Here is a 13897-nt window from a genome sequence, read left to right on the forward strand (position 1 = left end):
CAGCTGAGCAGCACTGCAAGCCATTGCCATCTAGAGGCGTTGGAGAAATGAGTGGGCTCAGTCTCACTAACAGCCCAAACCAGACAGCACCCAGCCAGGGTGATGTGGGGGGCTCCTTCCAAGGCTGGAGGTGACCACGAGGCCCCTTGAAAGCCACCCCACCATGACAGGCTGGGCCATGGTGGTGGCACTGGCTTAGGGCTGGGTCTGATGGGGATAGAGAGGTCTGACGGTGGCTGCATTTGGCAGCTCCCAGAGGGCTACAGGGAGAAGAGACAAAGTGGCACAAGTCCCAGGTGATGTGGCCACAGCCCTTGTGCCCTGTGGCAAAGATGCTTTTGCGCTTCTCCCCAAGCCAAGTGCTTGTGGGCTCTGCTTCATGAGATGGCAAAGTGCAAAGGGGATCCAAAGAAGATTCACTGGCAAAGACACAACCCCCCAGAATGCATCACCTGAGGACTGCAGTAACTTGGAAAGCTGCATGACCCCAGTGCAAACTGGCATCTGAGCTCCTGCAGTCTTGTCCCTCATTCTCAGGTCTGATGTGCTCAGGGAGAGAAGGGGGTGAGGTTGCTGTGGTTGTATTCCTTGGAAAGCCAATTGCATTTTAGGTTTCCCTGCTTCTCAGCCTCCCTCTCCCGGGGCAGAGTCACCTTTCGTGCCTTCCTCAGACCAATGTAACCACTACACATAACCCAACAGGTCACCAACTGTCTTCAGAAGCACAAATGAATTTGACAAGAGTCTCAGCAGGTTTTTGAAAGCCCAGTTGCCTTGTCCCACCTCCAGCCCCCCAGGGTGCCTTTCCTCATCCAGCTGCTTATTGCCTGTGCTGAGAGCACCGTCCATCAGCCGTGTCAGGATCCTGCCTGCGGCTCGCAGCACACGCTGATAGTGCCATTGGGGTGATAAATGAGACCTGCCTCTCATTCAGCATGCTTATGAAGCATGAAATAGTCATTCTTTAAAGCACCAATATCTAGGGAAGTCAGCTCCTTTGTTTCCTGCTGGAGGTAGGTCGGGGTTGTGCTGAGCTGCAGGTGGAAATGCCCTCACAAGCTCCAATCCTGCTGCCAAACTGTAGTGTTTTACTCAGACCTCTTTGGTTCAAGTTTGCTTTCCAAAATCCCAGACACTGGCTCCAGTAGGAGCAGAACTTTGTACCCTGGTTGATAACAAACTGAACATGAGCCAGCTATGAGCCCTCATGGCCAATGGCATCCTGGGGTGTAGAGACGAGTGCAAGCAGCAGCTTGAGGGAGGCTCTGGGGCTTGGTGAGTGCTCTCCCTTCATCTCTCCCTTGAGCTCACTGTGTTGCCAGAGTCAGGGAGTGGGACTAATGAATATACATGTTTTCTTCTATTCTTCTTGGTCTTGTGGCTCTTGGTCCTGAAGCCCCTCCACGAGCTCTTCCATCCCAGGGCTGCAGCATCTGTGGCGCTGATGGTAGCAAGGGGCTGAAGCTCAGGCTCTCCTCTACTGCCAAGAGACTTGCTGAGGATTCTCAAATCCAGAAGGAAGTCCTTCTTCAAATGAGGAACTTGGAGACCTCTGCTTCAGCATCCTGCACCCCTCTTGCTTCACTCCTTACGACTGAAAGGTGCCTTTTACCTTCCTTGCTAGAGCGTGACCATACTTGACTATCTAAATCCCCTTTTGCTCTCTGCAAGTAGAGTGACAACCACCTCCTTAAGCAACAAACCTGGACAGGAAAGCCTTTTCCCAACCTCCTCAGGACCAAAACACCAGCACCTTGGCCTGGCTTCAGCCAGAGGACCTCATGAGGAGAGCATCTTTCCTTGCCTGAGCTGGGATGAATGCTAAAGCTACCTGAGGGCAAGTGGCTTCACACAACAGGGCTGGAAACGTGGGCAGAGCTCTTGAAAGCCTCACAGCATTAAGGCTGCTGGTGGGCTTACCCCAACTTTTAACCCTCTGCAGCTGAGTTCTCTCTGATTCAGACATAGAGGAAATAAGATCTGCCTGGAAAGAAGGGCTGGAAGACTTAATTAGCTGCCTGCTGGCACTTAGCAATTACTGCTGTATGGTATGCCCCAATTATGGCACTATTAACTTTAGTTCTCTGGAAATTCAGTGATTAATAATACTAATAATCCTCCTGACCTCAAAGTAATTGCAGAACATTAAAGGAGAAAACTGTTTCTAATGAAGTGATTCCCAATCCTTCTGTTTCCCCCTTTTCTGAGCCTCTGGTGCCCTCTCAGCTGTCCCAGCGTGGGCTTTGCCTGGCTGGGCAGAGGGCACCTGCAGCAGGGTACAAGCTGCTTTTTCCTCTTCCAAGAAGTAACATTCCTGGAACTCTTCAGCATTTAAAAACTCAGAGCCTGTGCAAACCATAACCCAGAGGTCTGGAAATGACTTCTGATGGGAATTTGTTTTACTGCCTGATTAAGTCCTGGCAGCCTCTCCCAGCCCTTCAAAAGCATCACTGCAGGTTGGAAAGCAGCAGATGCTGGGCCAACACCTCCCTCACACTTGCTCAGCACCCAGGTCCTTCCATCAGCTTGGGAATTCATCACAGAGGTGAACAGAAGGGGTGTTTCACTTGAGGATGATGAAGAGGTGTGAGCTGCTCCCAGCTTTGTGTTGAAGACAAAGGGAAGGGAATGAGTTGAACAAAGATGAAAGTTTATGTGGAAAAACAGAGAAAAAAACCAGCCCATCAACTGACCTACCAGGTTTCCATGGACTTTCCCAGGGCAGGAGAGGCTGAAGGATGCACTCCTGGAGCTCACAGCCCTCGCCAGTGGCTGCCCCTTTGATGCTGGTTGGCTCCAGGAAGAAAGTGTTTGTGGTTTCTTCTTCCTTCTGCTGCAGACAGCGCTGGGGCTGGGGTCTGGGCTGGGACAGGCAGGCATGGAGCAGAAACACAGCCCAGGAGCTGCTGGGAGTCATGCTGGGAGCTTTTGCAAGCAGGGAAAGAGGGAGAAGCTTTCCTCTGCCCAAAGCAAGTCACAGCCTCTCCCAGTGGGGTGGTCACAGAGAAATCCAAACCCTTTCAAACAAAGGAAATGAAACAGCCACCAGTATTTGGAGGTGAGGAAAGGGCTGTGTCCCTTTGGGGCTGTGCTGTGGAGCATCAGCGCTGACAGGGCTCTGACTCAGCCCAGGGCAGCCCCAGCACGTGGCTTCCTCCTGCCAACCTCCAGAAATGAACATTTAATAACAACTGATGCCAGCTCTCATGACCTGAATGTAAACCTTTCAAACTGAGATCCAAAGGGAAGCAGTGCAGCCCCAGTCTGTGCTGGGTGCTTGCAGTGATGCTGTGTGAGGACCGAAGCAGAGCAAATAAAACCAAAACCCCATCCCTGTTAACACTGAAACCTAGTGAGGAAAAAGGCAGTATGCTGGGACATGGTTTGCTCTGGGCACTGCAGCTCTGAGAGGTCCAAGGCCAGGGTGTGCTCGGCACACAGCCACAGTGGCCCTGTCTCCATGGGCCCCTTCAGCAGGAGGCAAATCCCTGTCCTGTCCTCTGGTGCTTTGGCCCATGGGTGAGGGAAAGAAAAGTAACCCCAGCACCCCCAAACACTGGCAACCATGGGAGGTAACAACTGTGTATTTAGGAGCAAATTCAAAAGTCAGCAGGGAAAATGCATCAAGGGTGACACCTTTAAACCAGCCTCCCATTAGTCCCAACTCCTTCCACTCCAATAGCATGATGGGAGAGGAAAGAGAAACTGAAGGCAACAGTATACATCAGAAAAACACCCAAACAAAAAGCATACAGGTCTGCTAAGGCTGTGATGTAGGAAATACCTGAGTGCAGATTACTCATGTGCTGGTACCCTCAGGCATGTGAAAAATGGTGCAGCCAGCAAAAGGAGAACTGAGTGGCACTGGCACCACAGCCCAAAGCTGCAGGGAGCAAGTGATGCTCACCTGGCTGTCACCAAGGTGTGAAAGGGTGAGCAGCTGCAGGACTAGCCAGAGGGAAAACCAAAAAGCAATGCTTCAGGAAGAGACTGGAATGACAATCATTTTATCCTGTGAAATGTCCAATGAGGAGCTGAAAGGCTGAAGAGACAGGCCAAGCAGCACTGAGGACTAGATCAGGAAGACTGGTTTTGGTTTATGATCAACAAGGTTTTCATCCCAAGATTTGCTGCAAAACAAATCAGTGGGGGAAAAACAACTGAAAACACAGGATCTAGTCTTTAAAAACACACTAAAGATGTTTATAGCTAACTACAAACCAAACACAGCCATGGACACTCACAAGATCCATCAGCCCAGATTTAAACTTACTCTTTTGTTTTCTTTCCTGGAATTAAAGCTGCCACTACCTCCAAAGGCTTTGGGGCTGTTTTAACAGCTGAGGTACAAACCAGCTCAGTCAGGAATTACAGAAGGATCTTGAGGGTTTAAATAGAGGGGAAAAAAACCCCAACCCACATGGTGCACTTCAATATGGACTTACATAGGAAAGGTCATTCTCTTGACATGCTCTGAGGTTGTGGAATGGCAAACTTGTGGTAGTTCAAATTGTGCTTTGCTCTTTTGGATTCTAAAGAGCAGCAGCTAAGTAGTCCCTCATTCCTTCTCACCTTTTAGACCACAACCGTGCCGAAAGGGAGACTGAGTCAAAGCCATTTGCTCCCCAGAGCTCTCCTCTACAAACAGAAGAGACAGGAGAGAGGGGATGAGCCCTGCTCCATGGGCACAGGAGCACTGGGCAGCCCCACTGCTCCTCAGCACTCTCCAGCTGCTTCAGCATTTCCATTGCTGATCCTGAGCAGAGCCCAAGCTGAACAGAAGTGTTCAAACACTTCAGAACTGGGAGGAACACGGGTTCTGCTCGAGTTAGGAGGGCAGATGGTCACCTTTTCCTTCAATCTCAATATTTAGCACAGCCCTAACAGTACAGTTGGGCAGCACAGTGCAAAGCAGATGGGTTGTGATGCCTCTGGGAGCCAAAGCGACGATGCTGTTGGAAGTCAAGACTCTAAAACCAACTTAAGAGTAAGATCTTTTTGCAAAGAAATGTATTTTCTTCATAAATACAGTACAATTACATTTTACAATGTCTCTTTACTTTCTAGACATAAAAATGCTAGCTTTTAAAAAAAGGGTTCCTATACAAATACATGAGAACAGACACTGCCCCCTCCCCAGCCCTCCCCACAGCCCCCGAGCCCCGGCACGGAGCAACGCCAGCGGCCGCGGCGCCGAGGAGCACAGGACAGGGAACCCCAGGCTGACCTGGGCCCACAAATCACCCCTGGGGGGTTTTGGCCTGCTCTGACTGCACCAGGTTTGTAGCAGAAGCATTTGATGAGCGATGGCAAAGGGCCATCACCTGGCTGGGGCTGTCGGGAGTCGCCGTGAGGGTGCCGAGGCCCAGGGGACGCGTCGGGCCTGGGGTCCTGGAGCAGGAGCTGGCCTTGCAAATGGTTCTGGCCTAAAGCTGCGCAAGTCCCCTCGCTCAGGCAGCCTCCAAAGCGAAACAAAGCCAATGCCAGGTTTCAGTCCCTCACTCTACAGGCTTGCCAACAGAGGCAGAGACCATACATCAAGGATTTCAGTCCCTGACAGGGCTTTGCTTGACCTCAACCCACCCTTTGCAGGTTCCTGAGGAGCAACTCTCAGATGTCCACGAGCTCACAGACCACAGGCAGAAAATTGCTGCTCTAGACCTCCCAAAGAGGCACCAGGTAGGAGCTATATGAAGTTCATAATGACATTGGGCCAGATGGGAACAAGACCCTCAAGCTCTTGGGCAGCTCCCTGAGCACTCAGCTCCCAAAGGAACTGCCCAAAAGCAAAGGACTCGTGAGTTTGGCCACTCTGTGAGTTGGGAAAGGAAAAAGGAACAATAACTACACTTGATTTTCTTGTTTTGCTCTACAAAGAAGAATATGTGGCTTTCTTTATAAAAGCTACAATTCTGCTTCTAATACCCGAGTTTAAGAAAAACTCTTAGTCTAAACATTTTGGTTTGCAAAGAAGGTCATTGCAATCATTGTGTTAAAAATCCCTTTCTACTAGAAACAAGCTCTACAGAAGGAAAAGGAACTAGGTGTGCAGTTTGTCTCCTTAAAGCAGTTTCTGTTTAAAAAAAAACAACATCAAAACCTGTACAGAGAGATTGAAGACTACAGGACACATCTTCCTCAAAGCAAGCAGCTCTTTTACATTCACATCAGGATGGCTCTGAGGAAGCTCAAGGGAAAGAATGCATTCCTCATGGCTCCTGGTTTGTCCACACAGGGGAAAAAAATGACCTCAAACTTCCCCAAGAGAAGTTTTGGGGGATTCTGCTTTTGGAAGAAATCAAAGCTACAAAACAGGGCGAAGAACCTGACCTAAAGCAATGTAAAACTGCACCATCTCCCTCCACATTTCCCTCCACAGGCACAGAACTGCAGAGGCTCCTGCAATCCTGATGGTTTGGACTGGCAGAGACAGGCTTTTTTTTCCTCTCCCTTTGTGAAAAGAGATGACAGTGGCATTCATTTTGAAAACAATGAGCTGCAAGGAGGATAAACAAAGTAGTTTTACCCAGTCCAGCTGAACAGTCAATATTAACTGAGGAAAATCAGTTTTCTAAACCAGATTTTGTCTGTGAAGGCTCCAAATCTTCCATTTCAGAATGAAGGTCAATCAAGTGAGCTGGAACTGTTTATCTAGAGCCCTGCAGTGGCAGAACTTTTCTCCTACTGCTAAAAAGTGCCTGTAAAGGTGGAATGTAATTTTTCCTGACTTTAAAAGAGCAGGGAAGCATCAAACATCTCTCCTCTCTCTCTCACACAGACACTCAGTGGCATCTGATGTCCCTTGTTCACTCTTAACTACAAAACAGAATCTAGAAAATGATGCTGGAAGGACAGAAAGATGGACACCTTGAGCTAAGGGGAAAAGCTTCTCCTGCATTTCCAGCAACTGTGGAGGAGGAAGAGAAATCACTTCAAAGCATCCAGAGTGGGGATTACTTCATATAACAGGATGGAATTAAGCCAAGAGGAAAGAAATATAAGACACTCTCAGGGATGAGAATGAAGAAGCTGTGACCAGTTTGTTTAGGAAAAGGCAGAGAACTAATCAGGGAGATTATTAGAATACACTTAGGGAAGATCTATGGCACTGTCCAGAAGGATGTTGTGCCATATGGCAGAGACAGAGCCCTGAAGTACAGCTCTGAAGGGTCTTAAGTCATGCTGACAGAAGGGAGTGTCTGCCTGGTAAAGCCAGGCTGGTTAGACTTAGCTCATATCTGACCATATACACTTTGCCATCCTGTGGGTCTAGGAATGGAGCCTGAAGAAGACCAACAAGCAGCAAATCTGCTAGAAACAATGGGAAATGTTTTCCTTGATCTTTTCAGTGATTGTCACTAGAAGACAAACAGAATCCAACTCACAGCTGCTCTGCAGGCACTGCTAAGTCACTTGTGCAGCAGACAGAAGGCAGCTCCTTTCACCTCCCAGCCCTCCACTGGGAAACTCCTGTCCTATCTGTTTATCTGGTAAGGCCATGCCAATTGGACACTGTTTCAGCAGCGTCAGCTAAGCAGCATTTGAGGACATTCACTAACCATTTGATGATTAATTACCAGTTCTCCTTATTTCTGGAGTGAAATGACCTGGAATGAACATCTGGCTGCTCTAATGCTGCACAGAAAGCTGAGATTAGCCAGGTTCCCAACATGTGACCACTGGCTAATTAAATGTTTTAACATTCAAGTAAAAAAACCAGTTGGTTTTTAACAGAAATTAATATTCAACTGTTTGAATATGCAAAGACTGTAACAAAAAAATACTCATTTACTTCTAATGCTCTTAATATCTCCTTATAGCATCTGCAACCAAAGCATTGCTGCATCTATGCTAGTTCCCAAAGATCTGCAAGTGAACCTGATGACTTCCAATGTAGAACTGTGAAGCCTCTGGGCCTTTCTTGAAGGTGCTCTCTCCAGATGAAGTAAGGAAAAAATGGTTTGGAAGGAGAGGATTTGCCACCTGAAACTTTACAAAGAGCTTCTCTTTAAAGCTCTACCTCTGAGGCTGTGCTACATGAGAACACATGTATTATCTGCAAGGAGGGACAGAAAAAGTAGAAATGCATTTGAAGTACAGAAGAATCTGCTACTGAGGAAGATCTCACCAGATGCTTTAGATTAAGTTGCTAACACTGAAAAGCAACGGGGCTTGCCACTTGCACTACGGTAAATCTGGAGTAGGTCCACTACAGCCAGTGGAGATACAATGGCAGAAATCTGATCTGAGGGATCAGGGCTGAGCCTGTAAACTCTCCATTTGTAATTTCAGTAAAACACAGATGCAATATATTGTTTCCTATCCACTGTATAAATTATTGACAAGGTCCTGAAGTGTAAAAGTGATGGAACTGAAAAGCTGACATTGATCACCAGAGTCTCAGCTTCCCTTTTCACAAAGAAATAACACAAACTGGGAAGTCAAAAAAGGATTAATTAAATGTAACCACAGTGAAAATGGAAATCTCTCTCCAGCCTGTGAATGTGAAGGGTCTGTTCTGAGCTCTTAACGTTGAGAAAGTGTAAGGAGAAATCTCCCTCGCTCACAGCAATAATTGGTCAGCTTAACGCCTGTATTGCAAAACCACAAAGGGATGCTCACAGCTAAGTCCCTGCTTCTGTTCACTGCAAGGCCATATTTAACCAGTAGCTGTGAGAACAAGTCCTTCTGTCTAAGAGACTTCAAGAATACTGCAATATCAGATATAGTGCACCTAAGTTCTGGGGTTTAGCAGATGTTACCAGATCCACTACTTGGAAAACAAAGGGGGAAACTTCCAAAGAACAAGTGTTTTGGGTTTTTGATAATTTAGAACAAATTATAAATTAACCTGTCCACACTTTCAAGACATAATATACAAGAGCAAACAGCTGAGTGTTCTTTTATTACTCAGGTACTACAGTTTTTTTCCCCCCCAATAAAAACGTCTTTTAAAAATGTCTTGTTCCTGCAGCCCAGCTCAGATCCTGGTACAGCCTTTCAGATGAGGTATTCTACCATCTCTCCATCTGGGAGGTCCTGCCCCACGGTCTGAACAGGGGCTTTTCTTTCAAGAGTGCTGGAGTGGAAGAGTGGCCCATCTATATGATGAGGAAAAAGAAGAGACAGACAATCCAAGCTGTAACTTGAGTGAGGTTAGCAAAGTGATGTTAACAGCTTACAAGTCATCTTCTCTCATTGGGCAAAAAGACAGCTCACAACTCCTCATTAAAAACTCAATTATTCACATATGCACCCAGATAAACAAAGCCATTTTATCAAATCCCCTTTGGGTACCCTCCCACTGCTACACAATGGCTTATAAACCCAAAGCAGTCGGTGCAGTGCACAAAACCTGCTCCTCTGTCTCCCTTGAGACGCATTAAATAGCAAAGCACGGGCAAGATGCACAGCAGACCAGCCAAAGAACATCACTGTAACATGTCTGGAAGTAGAAGGGGCAAGGTTGTGTAATCTGCATTGATTTGGCAGAGTGGGCTGGAAAATGAGCAGCTCTTGCCAGCTGAGAATGCTGTGGGAAGCAAATTCAGCTTCTGTGATAGTCACTGTCGAGCGGATCTGCTGGTGCCAACGCTGGAGTCGGTACAATAACGAGCCAGTATAAAAGTCCAGTAACTTTATCACAGCAGTTACTTTTCCTTCTTCTTCCTGCCCCTTAACCTGAGCCCACTTTGCTCTGAATACCCACTAAATTCAATGGCTGCTTTCTACAGCTCATTTTCATGCACTGTTTAAACCCCATGTGCTACTCACAATTTACCCCAGAGCAGACCCCGAGACCATGCTGGGATTTGCACATACCTGCTCCAATTCTTAAACCTCTCTGTACCTCTCTCCCCAGTGTGTTCCTGCTTATGCCACCACTCCCAAAGCTTTTTTGAGATCCCTCAGAATATTGTCAAGCTCACCTCTGAAACCCACCTGTCCTGACAAAAGCTAACCCTGGTTTTCCTGCATGGAGGAAGGATCAGCAAGGCCTGCCCCACAGAGCAGAACTGATGGTGACCCGGTGACAGGGCTGCCCTGGGAGAGCAGCTCAGCTCTGTTACCTGTTTTTTCTGCACCATAGGCCAGGTTGGTACTGGGGAGTCGTCCTGGTGTGGGAGCTGCAGGGGAAGGTGCAGCTTTGCCCTGGTCGTTGCCTCGGTCAGTCTGGGTGCTGCAGTCTCTGCTGCCTGTCTTTGAGTGGGCTGACAGCAGCGGTGTGGAAGGAAGGACGGGAGAGGGGGTGGAGGGAATGGATTCAGAGCGATATTCTGTCCCCAGCAGAACACCTTTGTGAAAAACAAGGGAAGGAAATGTCACAGTCCCAGAAAACTAACTGGTATCAGTTCTGTGCTTCAGCAGACAGCTCTCATTCACCCTCCTGTAGCACCTGTCACCACTGAAGTGCCTGGATAACAGCAGTGTCCTCATGATGCTGCAGGCAAAGATATGCCAGTGGGCACTAAAGGCTCACTCCCCTGTCTCTGAGCAGTGGCCCATCTCTGGCATGGAAAATCTGCACACTCTGAAATCAGCTGCAACAGATTCTTAGTGATATTTCAGGGTCTTTAAGTCTCACAGGAGAACCTTTGGGCCTAACTTTCCTCCTAAGAAAACAGAAATCATCTCAGATTGCTTTGTTACAAGTCATTTTCTCTGAACAATGCTGCTGAGCCATTCCAGACAGGAGCCACATTAGTGCAGGCAAGCTAGGCAGGACAGCAATCCTCATGAGCATCTCTGCTTCTTTTTAAGGAGCCTTCACACTTTCAGCCAGCTGAAAGCAAGTGCTTGGGTGCCCTGAAAACTGCACCTCAATCATCCCTGAAGTCAGGTACCACATTGGGAATAAGAGATTAATATTTTAATGACAGCTCAGACATCAGGAATCCCTGTTTCCCAAAAGTGACTAAAACAAGCAGCTGTTCCAAGTGTCCCCCTCCTTGGCTGCAGTCAGCTCACTGCAGGCCAGCTGATCTGTCTGTCCAACACGCTTTCCTCCTGCTGCTGCTCCCCTCTGAGCAGTGACTCTCACATCTGAATTACCACTGTTATTTAAAACCTACCTAGGCTGCCTTTCCAGCTCTTGTCCTCTCTCTTCTCCTCCAGGATGGGAGTGCTGCTCAGTGTGGATGAGTGGGACAGCAAGCCCGAGCCAGCGTTGGAAATGGACATGAGGGACTTGGCGGGTCTCATGGAGGAGAGCGGCTCTGTCTTACCGGGCTCCTTGCGCGAGCGCTGCTGCAGCACTTTGATCATGGCATCCTTCTCGATGATCTGAGCGTGCAGAGTCTTGATCCTTTGCCAGAAGTACAAAGGATAATGTACTTGTGCTTGGGCTGAGGCCTCAGTGCCCCCCCATGGCTGTGACTAGAACTCTCTTAGGTATTTGGGGGAGGCAGAGAGAGGATGCCAGTGAGCTTACCACCCCGCATCTGGTGGCTCGCTGCTCCCCCAGAGCAGATCATGCACCAGACTCCCTGCCGTGAGAGAACGGCACTGAGATACCCACCCACCTCTGGCTACTGGAAGCTGCTCTAAACAGCCATGGAAGGGGTTTTGAGACAAAGCTGAGAGTTAAGGGCAGGACATAAGACCAAAATGATGAAGAGGATTAACACACTTTGGGCAATCTGCACTGCACCTAACCCCAGGCAAAACAGTTCAGTGAGACAGTTAAGAAAGAGGTGGCTGGAGCCTGGAGTCTGATGAAGATGCCTTGAATCACAGAATCTCAAGGGCTGGAAGGGACCTCAAAAGCTCATCCAGTACAACCCCCTTGCCAGAGCAGCACCACCTAGATCAGCTCACACAGGAACTCATTCAGGGGAGTCTGGAATGTCTCCAGAGGAGCCTCCACACCCTCCCTGGGCAGCCTGGGCCAGGGCTCCCTCACCTCACACTGAAAGAGTTTTTTCTTATGTTTAAATTGAACTTTTTGTGTTCCAGCTTCATCCCATCACACCTGTTACTAGATACCATAGAAAAAAGTGCTGCTCCAACCTCCTGACACCCATCATTTATATACTTATAAATATTAATGAGATCCCCCCTGTCTTCTCTTCTCCAGACTAAACAGCCCCAGTTCCTGCAGCCTTTCCTTACACCCTGCAGCCTCCTTACATCCCTGCTACTCGTGAAAACACAAGAGTTTCTGGTTCTGAGGTGTCTACCCAGAGAGTTAATTTAAAATCTCTGGTCCTAAAGAAGCCAGATAGGACCAAACTGCATTTTACCTTCCCTCCATGTCGAGGCATCTCCTGTTGGCAAGCAGGATCTCTTCCTCCTCCTTCTGAATGCGAGCTTCCAGCGAGGTGTCGTAGCTAGGGTTAGGTGAGTGGCTGATGACAGTCGTGTCCCTGAGAACAAGCAGTAGGGCAGATGAAGGACCAGCTAAGTTTGCTGCTTTCCAGCAGCACAAAATTATTGCTCAAAAGTAACAAACAAGAATATCCACTTCTTTGTTTTGAGTTTAGGCTGGCTCAGTGTCTTCCAAAAAACCCAATTCCCAGTCCTAATGAAGGAAGGACTGCAAAAATATACAAGTCATGACAACAACAGCCCATCTCCTGTCCATCCTGGGCCAGGCTAGGATCTGATTCATTGTACTGTTGTCAAATGATCAACGAGGCAAATGCAAGGACATGGAGAGGGGGAGGATGGTATAGAACACCAGGCACTTCCCTTCAATGGAAACAGCACAAACTTTGCTTCAGATATAAAGCTTTTTCTCTTCCAACAGCATCATGCAGGGAATCTGAGTGTCAAAAGGCATCAGGCATGGAAGTTTCTTGAGCAATCCCAAGCAGCTTGGTCCAAAAAACTTGGGAGGGGGCTGAAGAAGCTTTAGAGTGACTCTGTATGATGCCTGACGTTAACAGTGTGATAGCTGTTGAGTTCCCTCACCAAAGCATGATGAGTATTTCATTCCACTGGTTGCTACTCAGTCAGAACAGAGTCACTGTGCTACACTCTGTATCTCTGTATGACTCCTAACATTAAGAGCATGTTACTGTCACAGCTAGCCATTAACATAGATAGGAAAAAACCCAAACATAGACACAATGTGGAGCTGTGAAGAGCTCCAATTGACAGTAATAAGAAATCTCTTCTCTCAGGCCCAGAAGGTCTAAGAACTGTCTGGTAAATGGACCTTTAACTCTGCAAAAGTTCACATCAGGAACAGCAAAGCACCAAAGTGAAGGGCTTAAGAAGGTCATTCATGAAAGAAACCCAGACTGGGCCAGACTCCTGCTTGTGCTGTAAAGCATCCTTACTGCAGCCTCACCTTGCTGAGGGATGCTGTTTCCCACCATCAAAGGGAAAGAAATTTGTGCAGTGTGTAGATGAGGTTGCCACTGGAATTAGTGGAATCCCTCACAGCCTGTATTTCTGAAGGAGATTCTGAGGACACAACTGCATATAAACTTGTAGAAGTACTGACAATAATGGAATATTCGCTTTTAGGGGAGAAGCAGACAGAAGGAAATGAAAAACCAGAGGCTGTCTCTTTCCTGGCTGGAAGGCATTCTTGTTCATTTAGCAAAACCTGAACAGGCCTAACACATCCCTTCTCATTTCATGATAAACAATAGACCAGACCCCTACTTATCTGCACATACTGAAAACATAACATGGCCTCTGAGGACAAGCAGTAGCAAAAGCCTTCAGAGAATCTCTGGGGAGGTGGAAAACAGCACACAAGAAGCATCAATACCCTAAAATAACAGCCTGCTTCTGAAGCAAGATAAGATAACTCTTTAAATGCTAAAACAGCAGATCAGCAAGCTTACCCCTGTAATTCTAGTCCACCTGCAGAGCCAGGAGGCCAGTTGTGAGAACATCCCTATTTGAATCTGGTTTATGAAACAATCTGAAATTAAATCTGATG

The 13897-nt window shown here is 47.7% G+C and overlaps 1 protein-coding gene across 3 annotated transcripts in view; it reads right to left on the minus strand.

Moving 5' to 3' along the window:
* Window positions 1–5137: 5137 nt before the first annotated feature.
* Window positions 5138–13897, minus strand: part of AMOT (angiomotin) — a 62816-nt gene continuing 54056 nt past the window's right edge. For all 3 annotated transcript variants that reach the window (XM_062006628.1, XM_062006629.1, XM_062006627.1), the window contains 4 exons: window positions 12243–12365; window positions 11073–11305; window positions 10071–10295; window positions 5138–9101 (listed from right to left, as the gene is read on the minus strand). In XM_062006628.1, the coding sequence (XP_061862612.1) occupies window positions 9001–9101; window positions 10071–10295; window positions 11073–11305; window positions 12243–12365 (682 nt within the window). In that variant the 3' untranslated portion in view covers window positions 5138–9000. The remainder of the gene's footprint in view (window positions 9102–10070; window positions 10296–11072; window positions 11306–12242; window positions 12366–13897) is intronic.

The sequence above is a fragment of the Colius striatus genome, chromosome 13 (genome assembly GCF_028858725.1).
Source record: "Colius striatus isolate bColStr4 chromosome 13, bColStr4.1.hap1, whole genome shotgun sequence".
Taxonomy (NCBI): domain Eukaryota; kingdom Metazoa; phylum Chordata; class Aves; order Coliiformes; family Coliidae; genus Colius; species Colius striatus.